General features: G+C 35.4%; 1 protein-coding gene across 1 annotated transcript; it reads left to right on the top strand.

The window, feature by feature from the left end:
- Positions 1 to 1,088: 1,088 nt before the first annotated feature.
- Positions 1,089 to 4,945, top strand: LOC120773368 (innexin inx7). Its single transcript, XM_040102195.1, has 4 exons — positions 1,089 to 1,322; positions 1,406 to 1,586; positions 3,881 to 4,412; positions 4,469 to 4,945. The coding sequence occupies exons 1-4, from the start codon at positions 1,089 to 1,091 to the stop codon at positions 4,800 to 4,802; spliced, it is 1,281 nt and encodes a 426-aa protein (XP_039958129.1). The 3' UTR covers positions 4,803 to 4,945.
- Positions 4,946 to 14,804: the final 9,859 nt, after the last annotated feature.

Here is a 14,804-nt window from a genome sequence, read left to right as displayed (position 1 = left end):
TAACATATAGCTGCCATACAAACTGAACGATCGGAATCAGGGCCTTGTATGGAAAACTTTCGCATCTGACGTTGTATCTTCACGAAATTTGACATAGATTACTGCTTAAGGTAATAACTTCATCTCCGAAGAAATTGTTCAGATCGGATTACTATAGCATATAGATTCCATACAAACTGAACACATAGTTACTAAAATAAATGCACCTGTGAAGGGTATATTAGCTTTGGTGCGGCCGAAGTTAACGTTTTTCCTTGTTTTTTTATTCAATATTCGACTTATGGACTAACTTCTACTAATAACTGTTTATAATATAGCTGATCACTATAAGCAATTTGCATATCAAAACAAGCTCTAATCGATATTTTAAATAGATCCTTCAAATTCTTCCAAAGATGTTAATTATATAACATGTGAATTACTAAATGTCAAAAATATAAATTGTATGCGTTATTTTTCATTTAGATACATATGTCTTCATTTATTTATAAATTTGGCATCAATTGCCAAAATCGAGCTAACTTTATTGGCAAATAAATCAAAATATATCAATTTTGTTAAATTAGCACCTTTGTGCTACTTTCAGCTGAAGCACTCATCAACTGGCTAGCGGTTAATTGGACTGATTTATCACTCAATTTTATCTTATCGCCGTGTACAGTATGAATGAAATGTGTAGCAGAATGAAAGCAGCAATGATAACACGTACACAATTCGACTCAATCGAAGCAGAATTGATGATAAGGTGTGATTTTCTTGGTAGTAAATGAAAATATGGCTAGAATAGCTGGGCGAACAAAAAACTCCGACGTAAGTCTTCAGTACAACATTGGCAATAATATAATGTGGATTGCGCGCATATTGCTTTGAAACAAAAAAACGAAACGCGAGTGTGTTGCAATATCAACGACGACAAAAAAATATTGTTTGCGAAAAAGTGTTCACACGAAATATAACGGTACAAAAATGCAAGTGAATTGATGTCTACGTCGGCAGTACGCGAATTTAGAAACTTTATATGCGCTATTTGATGCTTTTATTAGCAAAAATCGAAAACAAAAAAACAAAAAAAAAAATAGAAATCGAAAATGTTGAGCGCTTTTAGTACGGTTGCACCATACTTGAAATTCAATCCGACATATGTGATCGTCGATAATTTTGTTTTTAAATTGCATTATCGATGGACATTCATAATTTTGTTGGTGGCCACCATTTTGGTGAGCATGCGTCAATATTTCGGTGAACATATCAAATGTATATCGGACACCATACCGCCGCATGTCATAAACACATATTGCTTCTTTACGCCTACCTTCACGCTGGTGAGTGACGACGTTTAACTCTACTGCTTACGAAAATTTGTTGTTAGTATGTGCTTATGTCAATTGTGTGTTATTATTATCAGGTGCGTCATCTGAATAATAGCGCTTTGGAGAAGGGCATCATATTTCAGCCTGGCATTGGACCCGAAGAGTCGCAACATGAAGAAATCAGACGGCACGCTTACTATCAGTGGGTGCCCTTTGTACTCTTCGGTCAGGCATTGCTCTTCTACATCCCGCATTTCTTGTGGAAAAGTTTTGAAGGTAAGCAGTTTATTGAAATACAATCGGTTGGTCGTAGGTCAATTCACTACTCACTTTATGTGTACCCGTTCGGTCACTTATCGCTAAAAACAGTAAGCAGCTAGCATAGAATGAATGAGTGAGAATGATATCTTTATAATAGTTCAACAATTTATGAGTGGTTTAGACGCTCAAAGGCTTCAACCTTCTCACTACAGCAACCTTATGGCTAGCTCTCACATGTATTTATGAGAATAAGTACTGTAGACTCATTCTGAGGTAGAATGACGGAATTTTCTATAACAATTTGTAAGCTATTCCTAAAAGTCTTGGATTATTCAGTTGATAAGAAGAATCTTTTAACTACTTTTATAGCTATTGCAGCTAGTAGAGTCTGTACTCCATATACCGTGGTTCATGAAACATGGCATTCTCTGTACCATTTTGACAAATATGAGCCGGCCTGAAAAAGGACAACATTTTCATTTTTTTAATACACATTTTTACCATCTCCTGCTTTCCAAATATGCTCCTTTTGAGCCAATACAAGCATGCCAAGGCTTTAACCAATTTTCCCTATACTTATTATAGGCCTCGGCTCGGATGCCTTACAACAGCATATAATTTTTAGTGGCTTCAATTAACTCATGGCACGATACTCTTTTAGTTTTGAAAACAGCAAAAAATCACAGGGCACCAAGTCTGGCGATTACGATAACTGAGCTGTGATTCTCGCTTCATGTTGAGCAACATCTTTGGCGTGACTTTTTCAGTTTTTTGCTTATTTTTGGAGCGCCTTCGCTAGAAAGTTCTATCATTTCGACATCATCCTAAATTATTTCGTTGGTGTACGGTTCTTAGCCACGGTATTTTATGCGACTTTTCCTAGACGTCGTTTTTGAAAAAGATTCAGGTCTTTTGTTCGAGTTCATCATTGATCCGTTTAGTACAATGTGTTGAGCCGATCCAAAACGAATGTTGAGACTTTCTATTATCTTTTTGATGCCAACATGACGATTGTTTAGCGCTGTTTCCATCATTAACAGAGGTGGAGGCCAGTTTTCGATGACTTCACGATTTTAACTCAATGCTTTGTGGCACTCAAACACTTATTTTCGTCCAGTGTAGGAAAATTAGTTTTAACTATTCAGTTTGCGCTCGCAGTTTAAATGGTCCAGTCGGGGTCAAATTTGATCAACCGGTATATTTTGGTTAAGAAAGAATATTTTTGAATTAGATGGCATAACTACGTTAGGAAAGCAGATTTCTGAACTTTGAGTACAGTCGTATAAGAAAATTGATAAGTCCGGGTCAAATTTGATCAAATGGTATATTTTGGTTAAGAAAGAACATATCTGAATTAGATGACATATCTTCGTTTGGAAAGGAGATTTGTAAGCTTTGAGCTCTAAATAATTTAGAAAATTAATAATACCAAAATATGTAACTATATGTAAAGTACTGGATATTTTTCTTAAGACAACTTCAGGCAGACACCACTTCTTCCAATGGCTTCCTTTTATCCCACCTACTACATAATCATTTGAAGAGCTCTAAGCGAATTCATCACATTTTGCCATATTCGTCTAATAGAAAATTTTTTTAGAAAATCTTCTTTACCAACCCCATCAATGCATTCGAAATTTATATAGATTAAGACCACGCTTTTGTTTTATGAATATGAGAAAGAGGAAACCACTTCAATCTTCAGTAAAAATAAATCTTAGCCAAATTTGGTATGAAATAAGAATAGGAATAGAATTATCCTATTCTAACATAAGCTCTGAATACCTCAAAAAAAGTCCAATTTCACTACCGCTTTTAGGCTTTTATGAAATGACTAGAAAGTAACAGGAAGATAGAAGAAACGATTTCTAATTTTAACCCACTTGTTTGTATGCTATATGTATCTATTTATTGGGAATAAAAAAAAACTGAAAAATCGCATATGCGGGAAATATTCTACGTATAATTCAGTACAACTTTGGAAACGATGGGTGTAAAATCCATCCAGGCAGACATTTTTAAGGCGAAGTTTAGCTTTCAGGGTGAAAGCGAGTTTTAGCGTTAGATATCCGCACGAAATTTGATTCACAGATGCATTTCATTATTGTATTGATTATTTCTCTGAATTGGCTAAATCTGAAAAATATAATATACATACATATATCTGTCAAACAAACGATTATTTAGATTTCTTTTGGAAAAATTCTAGCCGACCTAAGCATCATAATTATTCTTAGTGAACATACTAAGCAACAAGTTGAGCACTTAGTACTCGTATTAACTTTTTGTATTCCCCAACATTTATTTAGGTGGCCGTATTAAAGCACTCGTCTTCGGTTTGCGTATGGTCGGTCTCTCACAGTATTTAAAAGATGAAAGTCTTAAAATTGGAAAAATCAATATACCTTCTATGGAGGAGACGGAGTCACGTGTGAAGAATATACGTCGTGCCATGATCGATCGTATGCGCATCAATCAATCGTGGGGTGCACATCTGGCTTTTACCGAATTCCTGAACTTGCTGAATATTTTACTTCAAATTTATTTGACAAATCGTTTTCTTGCCGGCGCCTTCTACAGTCTGGGCGTTAAAGTTATACGAGAGCGTTGGACCGATCAAATGGATGCGCTCGATGTGGTGTTCCCGAAAATCACCAAATGTCATTTCCGGAAATTCGGTCCGAGCGGTTCACTACAAATGCATGACACACTCTGTGTTATGGCATTAAATATCATCAACGAAAAGATTTATGCGGTCCTATGGTTTTGGTATCTGTTCGTGTTGATTATGACGATAATGGGACTAATTTGGCGTTTGAGCACATTTTTGTTGTATAGAAAGTGAGTATATTTTTCACATTTTTTATTTATTATTACTCATTTGTTCTTCATTTCAGTGTTCGTTTTACAAAATTAACTTTCGCCTACTTTGCAAGGCCCGGTCGCATCGATGAACAGGAATTGGCCGCTGTGGTGGCAAAGTGTAATTTCTCGAATTGGATGTTCTTATTCTTTCTACGCAGCAATATTTCCGAATTTCTTTTCAAACGTGTGATTTTCCATTTAGCCAGCGAGATGCCTGATCCTGAGAAAGACAACAGTATCAACGCTTTCCTGGATAGAGAGCACTCGGCAGCCAAGGCGGGACCAAGTGGAGTAGCACATACAATACAACTTGATGAAGTCGATACTCCGCTACTGAGTAGTAAAGTTGGTGCTAAGATTGATTAGAACTCCACTATATTGATTTTTGTATGACACAGCAATTTAGATATAACCTTGAGGTCAACGACTTTCTTATAAAGTGTATAATTTAAGTTTTCCATGTTTTTTTATCTCCAATAAGTTACTGGTTTTATTTCTAAAACTAATCGAAATTAAATAAAAAAATGTAATCTAAAGCTGATAAGAGATTTTTTTTAGGGTTTGAAATATATATTTTAACTGGTTACTGTTTGGTGGCGACACACGCTCGCAAGATGGGGCTAACAGATCGAGAAAACTGCAGGAAATGCCTAGAATAAGATACCAGATAAACAATAAAGCATCTCTTGTGCACTTGTCCCTCATTGGTAAGACTACGCTGTAAGAATCTGGGGTTCCCACAGTATGAAACACTGGAGGAGGTATCGACAGTGCGGCCGCAGAGTCTGTTAAAATTCGCGTCAAACGCAGACATCCTAAACGATAACTACTCCTCTAGTACTTAGCAAGTAAACTACATCTGGTATCGCAAATGATCAAACTAGTCTATGCGTGGCTTATTAGCCTACCAGACTAATCTAACCTAACGATAAATAATGTTAAAACGCAAGGATAAGCCTTACTGCAATGACAGAAAGAGAAATCCTAGCACCGTTTAGAGTGAATCCTCAAGATAGCTTCAGATACTGACATAGTTCTAGAAGATAAGGTTAATGAATGCTCTAGCTGCCAAATTTCTACGACTGTCGAGTCTCAGTAACCGGAATAGACTTTCATCTAGCCAAAGACGGGCAACTCGGTGGAACTTTTAAAAACTATTTGGGGAATCAGTAACAAAAGCAAACATATTTTTTTATGTGATACAGTTAGATGAATCTTCTCTATACGGAAAATACATTGCCGAGTCCACTTTCAAACCAAAAAATAATAAGTTTTGTCACAAAAAAACTATGAATGAAAGTATTTTACTTCGTTCAAGTATAATATATAACCTTAATGTCCAAAATACTTTGCAGAATGTTTCGTTCGTGTTCTAAGCTGTTAACACATTTATTCATATTTGTTATCACAAAACCTGCAGAAATCACCAAATTACCTTGAAAATGGACCAATTTTTGTGCAGATATCAACATATCTGAAAACATTACCAAATGAATGTAAAAAACCATGACAACTTTGAATTGAACGTCGGATAACACCTGTAACACAATATCGTGCGGCGTGGTTGCCCATTTGTGTTAACAGCGAAAAAATATTAACTGACCCAAGAAAATATAAAACTAGTGTGGGCAAAAAATAGTAAAACTTTTTAATTTAAATTTCGCGCGAAAACCAAATTAAATATTCATACGCTTGTCTTTCTGAAGTACATAAAGTGCATTCGGTGATTTTTATAATGAGTGAAATTATCCAACAAAAATGTTCCATTAAATTTTGTGTGTAGAATCACATTTCTGTTGCCGAAACATTTAGAATATTGGTAAAGACCTTCGGTGATATTTGTCTGTCGCGAGAAAGTGGTTTTGATCGTTAAAAATTATTCAAAGAGAGTTGAGAACGCATTGATGACGAACCATATCTAGGACGGTCATCAACATCAACTAATGATTAACACATCAATAAAATAAAGGAATTGGTGCTTACGAATTAGAAAGATTAACAGTCAGAGCTATTACTGGCATCGTTGGAATATCAGAAGAATCAGTGAAAATCATTTTGAAAAATCATTAGGGCCTAAGGACGATGAGAGCACATTTGGTTCCAAAATAAGTAGATTTTTTCGAAAAACAGGGTCGCATTAACGTCAGCAAAACAATGCTTTTCGACTACCAGGAAGTCATGAAACGTATTATTACTAGCGATGAGTCTTGGATCCATGCTTACGGCCCGGAAGCAGAATCAATCGGCCAAACATCGTGGCAAAGGTGAGGCGAAGCCGAAAAAACAACCCAAGGTAGGTCAAAAATCAATGTTGACAGTTTTCTGCTATTATCGAGGTGTGGTGCACTCCGAATTCCTTCCGACCGTAAAAAGAAGCCGGAATTATGGGGCGATAACTCTTGGTTTTGTACATCACGATAAAGCACCGTACTGCATTGATTCTTCGTGTTCTTTGCCAAATTTTCAACCAATATCCTGCCGCAACCACCGTGTTTACCTGATTTAGCTCCACGTGACTTTCAACTATTCAGCAAACTCAAACAACCGTTCCGGGGAAATTGTTTGGAGTCTATTGAAGACATTAAACGTGATTCTCTATGCGCATTGAAGGCTATTCGAGAGTTGGAAAGAACATTGGCACAATTATTGATTACTGAAAGGAGGACGACATAGATTTTGAAGAATAAATTGAGAATTTTAAGATTATGAATCAAGACTTACTGTTTTTAGCTCATAGTAGTAATTCTGAAATACTCCATAAACAAAAGAGATAAAAGAACAACTGAGGTCATGACTAAAATTTTCAAAGTTTTGGTTAAAAACGCCTTAAAGAGTCGTTAGTAAACCTATATGTATACATAATGTTTGTTGGAAAGAACCTAAAAAAATCCGATAAAGTTGTGTTTTGTGAATCCCCAGTACAAAATACAATAAATCAAAAACCAACTTGTACACAACTCTTTTACCGAATTTGCCACTTTTTACAGAAACGAGTTGCCTCAAATCTGCAATCAGTTAATTTATTATTTACAAAAACTGTTTTGTTTTCTTTTTCTTAAATCTTGATTTATTTGTTTATTTAAATACCTATCCAGTATTACTGCTATATTGCAATTTGTTTTATTTTCTTGGCAATTGAATTTGGCTGTTTACCGTTTCCAAGCACGTTCCCAACTTGAGTGCCGGACTCAGCAATTCAGAGAGCTGTCTTTTTGACAGATCGTTTGAACGCGCGTGACTTGCATTTTTTGCACTGTTTACTTCAAACTTTTTTATTATAATTTTTAAGGTTTTTATGGCCTGTAATTACATTCGCAAAATGTTAATTGTACATTTAAAGAAAACCCATTTGCAAATGAAACCGGTTTTATTTATTAATTTACTTTATGGATGGCATTTATAAGGGTCAAGTCATGATTTTGATTCTGATGGACAAAAAAGTATATCTAATTGGTTCGAGAATCATGTTGTTTTGAAGAGTAAAACAAAAATAAAATATAAAAAATATGCAAAAATAAATCGAGACTTTTTAGAAATATTAAGAAAGAGAAATGTTTTTAAAATTATGGCTGATTATTTTGTTCATGTGCTTTTGAAATTCTCAACAGGCTTATAAACAAAAACTAAATTTAAAACTGTTCCCTTACGCTAAGTAGGTGTGCTGCGAATGGCAGGCACCTTGAAGTAGTGCATGATCTTAGGATGCACGACATTCTCGACCCGTGCCAACCGGTGTGAATGGTGCTGCACGGTACTCAGGCAGATCAATAGAGAACGTAAGTATGTTTACGACTACTAAGATATAACTGCCACCTTATAAGCCAGGCGTTAGGCGACTTCCATGCGTTTTCGCCTGCATTTGAATGGAGCCTTTCCAACAGCAGCCCGCATTGGAAAGTAACGGCCTTAATGCGTCATGGGGTTCTGATGAGGATGACTTTTGCGTTCCTTGATGACCCAACAGCACATCGTTATGAACCATACTACTACAAAAACAAAAACTCCGATTCAGCTAAGAGCGGCCCAGGATCTTAACGAATATTTAGCTTTCTGAATGCTATATGGTCTGAGGAGCGTGCGTTGTTTGAGGAACATGCCAGGAACGACGAAGAGCTTCTAAGGAAGCTGAGAAGCTCTCTCGAAACAGGGCTACAGGCAGTAGTGTTACCACTTTCCCTATCTTAAAGAAACAGAGAAGTGGTAACGCGGCACCCGTTACTAAAAGGAGGATAGATGACGTCCTGTTAACGTAAAACATCGAAAAGGGGGCGCTTCTACCTACACAATCAGAACAAACCGCGAAGCGCAAGAACAGATTGATAACACCTCAGGAGATACCGAACTCCAAAAGGCGGAGAGGCAACATTTCGCAGGCGACTGTAAGTCAACACTCCGCCCCAAATAAACAACCCCAAACTTATCCGACGGTTAATAAATATAGGTAAAACTATCACCTCTTTAGATTAAACACCTTTCCGAGTTCCCTAGTTAACTAAACAAGCTAGGCTCGAAGTTTTTCACATTGAAATTAGATCGCCAAAATATTACTTCTAAAAGAACGCAAGCCTTTGTTAATGAATGGGGTTAGAGATAATCCTTAGAAAAATATTTTGTTTGACGATTTAGGAATAAATTTTGTAAACCTACTTATTTCAATAAAAAACAAGTACAACTTTCCTATATACCTAGTCTAAAAGTATGTCTAATGCTATCAGCACTAATACATACGTACAGAGGATCAACCAAAGCTACAAGACTCAATATAAGTTAAATCCACACTTTTCAAAATGGTGTATTTGTAATCAAAATAAAAATAATTGTATATGTAAATATGTGCTGGTGTAGGTAAAACTGTCTGAATGTGATTGCAATGAATTTTGAAAGCTGTTTCCAGTACACCATAGCAGCTTTCGTAGGCGTTGTAAAACTAGCTTTGTCACACCTGCGAAATATTCATACTTCAGTTTGTCATTTTGACTGTCTTCTTTTTATTAGTTTTCAGTTTATAGCAAACTATGAATTCGTCTGTTCAGCGCTACATTTTACGGTCAATGGCAACTTGTTAAGCAAGTTTTTATATCACCCAGGCGATTGTGGTTTTAGAGTAAAATAAAAATCTGAAATCTGTGAAAGTAAAAACAAATAAACACAAAAAAAATATTGCACATTAAAAACAAGCGGGACTATAACAAGACAAAAAGCTAGACGAATTAAAGCAATAAATTTTTACAGCTTATCTAAGCAAATCGAAGCACTAAAAACGAGTTTCATTTAATTTTTGCATAAAAATACATGAACTGAGTATTTGGTCAAGTCTATTGTCAATGTATTGATGTCTTTTGTCAATGTATTGATGTCGAATTCAAATTAAACAAATTTAGAACTGATCTTATAGGACGGAGAGAACTTGAACATTTTTTTATTGGTTTTCTGTATATGTAGTTTCTAATATATGTAAATGGTTAGTCAACTTTGGATTAACTTGACAATTGCTACGATCTGATATTATAACAGTGAGACAGATCTTCGCCAAACAAACCTGATATCAAGTAAGTAAGGTAAAAGTTACAATTCACCATCTTTTCAATATTTTCCACAATACAGCTCTATTAACAAGTAAAAGAGAGCAAGGATGCCAGGAATTTTTCTTATCCAGTGGTATTTCCTCCTTAATTGATGGCCCATTTATCAATTTACTTGAATTATATATGATTCATCAAATCTTATAGTATATAAACTATCAGTCAATAATTTCACTCAATAATTGTATTCAATTGGCCGCTCAAATGATTTGTTTCCAATTTGTGTTAGTACGAAATATATTCTTATTTCACCCGAGCCTCCGTTTATTTTACTATTAAATTAAAATAGAAAAATTATAGAAAGCTATTTTGGTCACTGTTCGCAAGATGCTTCATTTAGGTGAGTATTCGGATTTAGAAAGAACTTGCTCTTTACCACTCCAATTAATTTGACCCCATGGATGAAAAAACAATTGTCTAATTGAACGCAAGGTGCTCCATAAACCCCTTAGCACATACATATAATGGTTCAAAAAGAGCCTGGATCAACGAAAGCTTTGAAAAAATATTTATCTCACTGACGAAATATTTTTCATAAACCTCTCCATACCACTTTACCAACTTCTCAAGACTTATCCCGACCCCGAGAAACCTTAATATCATACCACCTCACCAACTTCAAACGCATGGATCAAGAAAAGTTATGGAAAAACATTTATCTCACTGAGCGTAATATACTTCACAAGCATCTCAAAACTTATTTCGATTTTGGGAGAACTTGATATTATACCACTTCATCAATTTCGACAGCATGGATCAGTGAAGGTTTAGAAAAAGATTATCTCAGTGAACGAAATATACTATATAAACCTGTCCATAATACTGTACCAACTTCTTAAGTCTCATTCCGACCATGAGAGACTTTGAGTTCATACCAGTTGACTGAATTCAAAAGCAGGAATCAACAAAATTTATGGAAAAATATTTGAGTCACTGAACAAAATATACTATAGAAACTTCTTGGGACTTATTTGGATTCTGAGAGAACGTGACATCATACCGCCTCACCAATTTCGACAGGATGGATCAGTACAAGTTTTAGAAAAATTGATCTCACTGAACGAAAGATACTATATAAACCTCTCCATACCAACCCACCGGCTTCTCAGGACTCATCCCGACCCTTAGAGACCTTGAAATGATACCTGAGAGACCTTGAAGTGATGCATGGAAATTTATTGAAAAACATTTGCCTTACTCAGCGAAATATAATCCATAAACTTCTGACCTATTTCGATCCTGAGAGAACTTGATACCATATCACTTCACAAATTTTGACAGCAATTCAATAGCATGGATCAGTGAAAGTTTTAGAAAAATATTATCTCACTAAACAAAAGATGCTGCATAAAACCTTTCAATATCACTTCGCCAAATTCGACAGCATGGAAGGAAACAAATTTTAGAAAAAGTCTCTTTTTTTTTGAAAACGACATGCTCTATAAGCCTCCCCATACAATTTAACCAACTTCAGCAGCATGATTCAAGGAAAGTTATAACACAAAAACAAATTATCTAACAAAGCAAAAATCAGCATAAATCTCAGCATTAGTCTAACACCACTAACTCCTTTTAGACCGTTTAGAACTCATCTTGATCCCAGAAGAACTTGCGCAACACCATTTCACCAACTAAGTTTGAGAAAAAGTCAAAAAATTATACATTTTGAATTTCATAGAGGCATATCTCATTAAACCGATCCAGAAAAACTTTGCAACCACACTATTACTGATGAATATTAGGGCTTGCTGAGTTTATGTGCGACTTAGCCTTGAAAGAAAGAAGGTGGACCTCAAGGGTTCCAATAATACGACGATTCCGTTTCTTGTAAGCTTCTTAGCATTGCTGTTTACAGCGAATATTTATGAGTTAACTACGAAATTTTCAATTCAGTAAAATTTTATACATATATATTTTTTTCTAATTCTGGTCGTCTTAGGTCATCGCTGCTTTAAACCGGGTCACCTCAGCTGGTTTTGGCGGCACTTGATAGGCTTGGCGCGTGATTTTTGATCTTGAGCATTGTGAACTATATATGTATGTACATGCTGTAGAACACGTAAAGCCTATTTATATAAATTCCGCACGGTTTTTGTTTCTTGCTTGACTTCAGAAGTTGTAAGTGATTTGAAGTTTTCATGATTTCATCGACAAGTTTTGTTATGCTGAAAGCAGGCCAACACGAATAAAATAAAAAATAATAAAATCACGAAAACACGCGAAGAAAAAATTTACAAAATTTGTCACATCATCAAAAAATGTTGGAAAAAAATATTAAGCAGAGCTTTATATTTTACCAACTGCAAAGACATGCTAACATTGCAAAGATATACATACATGCTTACATATTTATGTATATAGAAACCTGGCTTATACACCGATGACTTTTGTTTATTCGCTGGGCATACAAATAAGGTACTTTAGCAGTGTTTTTGTTGTTTTTTTTATTTTGTAAAGCGCTTAAGAGTAGTAGTCGTTTTTGGCTTTTTTTTCTTTTGAGTTTCACGAAGTGAATGACCGAGTCATCAAATTTCTGGCTAAAATAGCAAAACGAAGAATGAGCACATGGCATAAATACTATTTAAATACAGGTAGTATTTAGTTGTTGAAATGGTTTAGTGTTTGGTCTTATAAGCGGCTGCGAAAGGCATAAGATTGAGCTCGTGCTGTGCTCGAGCCTAGTAATTTATTTTAATTAGACACGAAGGAATTGCTAACAAACTGGCTAGACTAATTGGTTGTGGGACTAATTCGTACGCCACATTTAATTTATATATCATCAGCAGAAGAAACTTTGAACTTTTTAAATTAGCGCTGGAAATAATACAACAAACACACGCACATAAGTATGAAAAACATATTAGGACTCGCTCGTGATCTGCGGCGAACTTGCGCTCGCAGAAATTAATTCATTTCTGCAGAAAGTATCGTAGCTGTAGTGACAGTGGCAGTTTTGCTGTAGCATAACTAAATTAGCATTATCAGAAGTATGCAATGCCAATGCAAAGTACAATTAATTGTCCCACATTTCGTTATGAGATCGCACACACAGCACACATCAGCGCGAAAGGTGCATCTTGGCAACGTTCTCAGACCCACATTTTAGAGTGGCGACTCATAAAGAACGCCAGTGATGATCAGCTTATGTGCCCTCATCCAATACAGAGTGCACTTGTGCCTTGTCTGCAGAGTTCTTATGCAAATCTAACGCTGCTACTTGGCTCAATTAGCTATGTAGATTAGCTGCACTCGGCTATGGCTCGTCTATGGCCCGTCTGTGGCGTGTGGGTGTGCGTAGTTTTCTATTGGCTTTATTGTAATTTATTGCAATTTATTATCAATTTATATGTAATACGCGAGTATATGTTTTTGTAGTGAAATATTTGCATAAGTTGCAGCTTTGGCATGGCTAATTGTCCCCAATTACTCGAAATACTCAATTTGCATCCTAAATATACCTAATTCCAAACATATGTAAATTCATTTTATTAGTTTCTTCAGAGGTGAGCAATTCATTTGAGGTTAATTCCTTCATTAACCTCTTGTAAAATGAGTGAAATGGTGAAAATAGTAATTAGTGGCGATTGAATAAGAATGCAAGTGTTTTGAATTGCAAATTGTTCACGCCAGTCGTGGAATTTTCCATGGACTGCTAATGAACTTGGTAATAAATCAGTGAGTGGAACAGCGCACCATTGTGGAAATATTCACGGGCAATTATTTCTTCAAATACAATAATTACAATAAAGAATTATGATTTTCATATTCAAAAATAAAATACGAATATATTAAAGATACCTCATCAAGTAAAAAAATTTTCTAAACAAACTCTTCACTTCGATCTTTCAGTTTGTATGGCGGCTATATGCTATAATTGAGCGACATCGGCGGTTCCGACAAATGCACATTCAGAAAAGGACGTTTGCAAAATTTCAAATAAATTCTCAAAAACTGAGAGACACAGAGAAGACTGAAGGCCACAAGAGAAGAAGCTCTTCTTAATTGGCGTAGACACCGCTTACGCGATTATAGCCGTGGTAACAAACTTAGAGACTAGTTCTTTATATATTGACAGACAGACAGGCATGACTAAATCGACTCAGCTCGTTGTGTTGATCATACGTATATATATTTTTCATAGGGTCGATGAAGGTGCCTTTTGAGTATTATAAAAATCGTGGCAAACTTAATATACCCTACTTACAGTATAGAAATGAACCCACGGGTCAATTTAAAAAGGTTAAAAATAATTTTCAGCTGAGCTTTACAACCATTTTAAATAGTTCGGATAATTTGGGAATTTTAAAATTCAACTAATTTCTAATGGATGAATACATCTGAATTTTAAACTGTAAACTTTTAAGAGCGGATGAGTTTATTTAAAGTAAAGAAAAACGGTTTTATAACTGAGTACGAATAATGAGATCGAATAGCAAACCGTTGGACTATAGCTGACCTGCACAAATTCAGCGGCTCAGCGGTAAACGATCACAATATAAGTATCCTGGCTTGACACATATGTAGATGCCGCTACTAAAATTAAATCTATATAAGTTTTAGTTACCCTCAACTTTGATAAGGCGCATGTATAAGTTTGTCTGCTGCCTGAACATTAGTTTTGAATTATATCATTTTCAGCTGCAGTTTGTTTGTTATTGTAAAAAAATTTAAAAAAAGAAATGACGAAAACATTAAAAAAGTCCACAAAATAATTTTGGATGGCCGTAAAAGTGGAGTTGTTCGAGATAGCATGCATTCTAGAGATATCAACTGAACGTGAATAACA

Source organism: Bactrocera tryoni, chromosome 4 (assembly GCF_016617805.1).
Source record: "Bactrocera tryoni isolate S06 chromosome 4, CSIRO_BtryS06_freeze2, whole genome shotgun sequence".
Classification (NCBI taxonomy): Eukaryota; Metazoa; Arthropoda; class Insecta; order Diptera; family Tephritidae; genus Bactrocera; species Bactrocera tryoni.
Note: the sequence above shows the minus strand (reverse complement) of the source record. Positions and strands in the feature narration are given on the sequence as shown.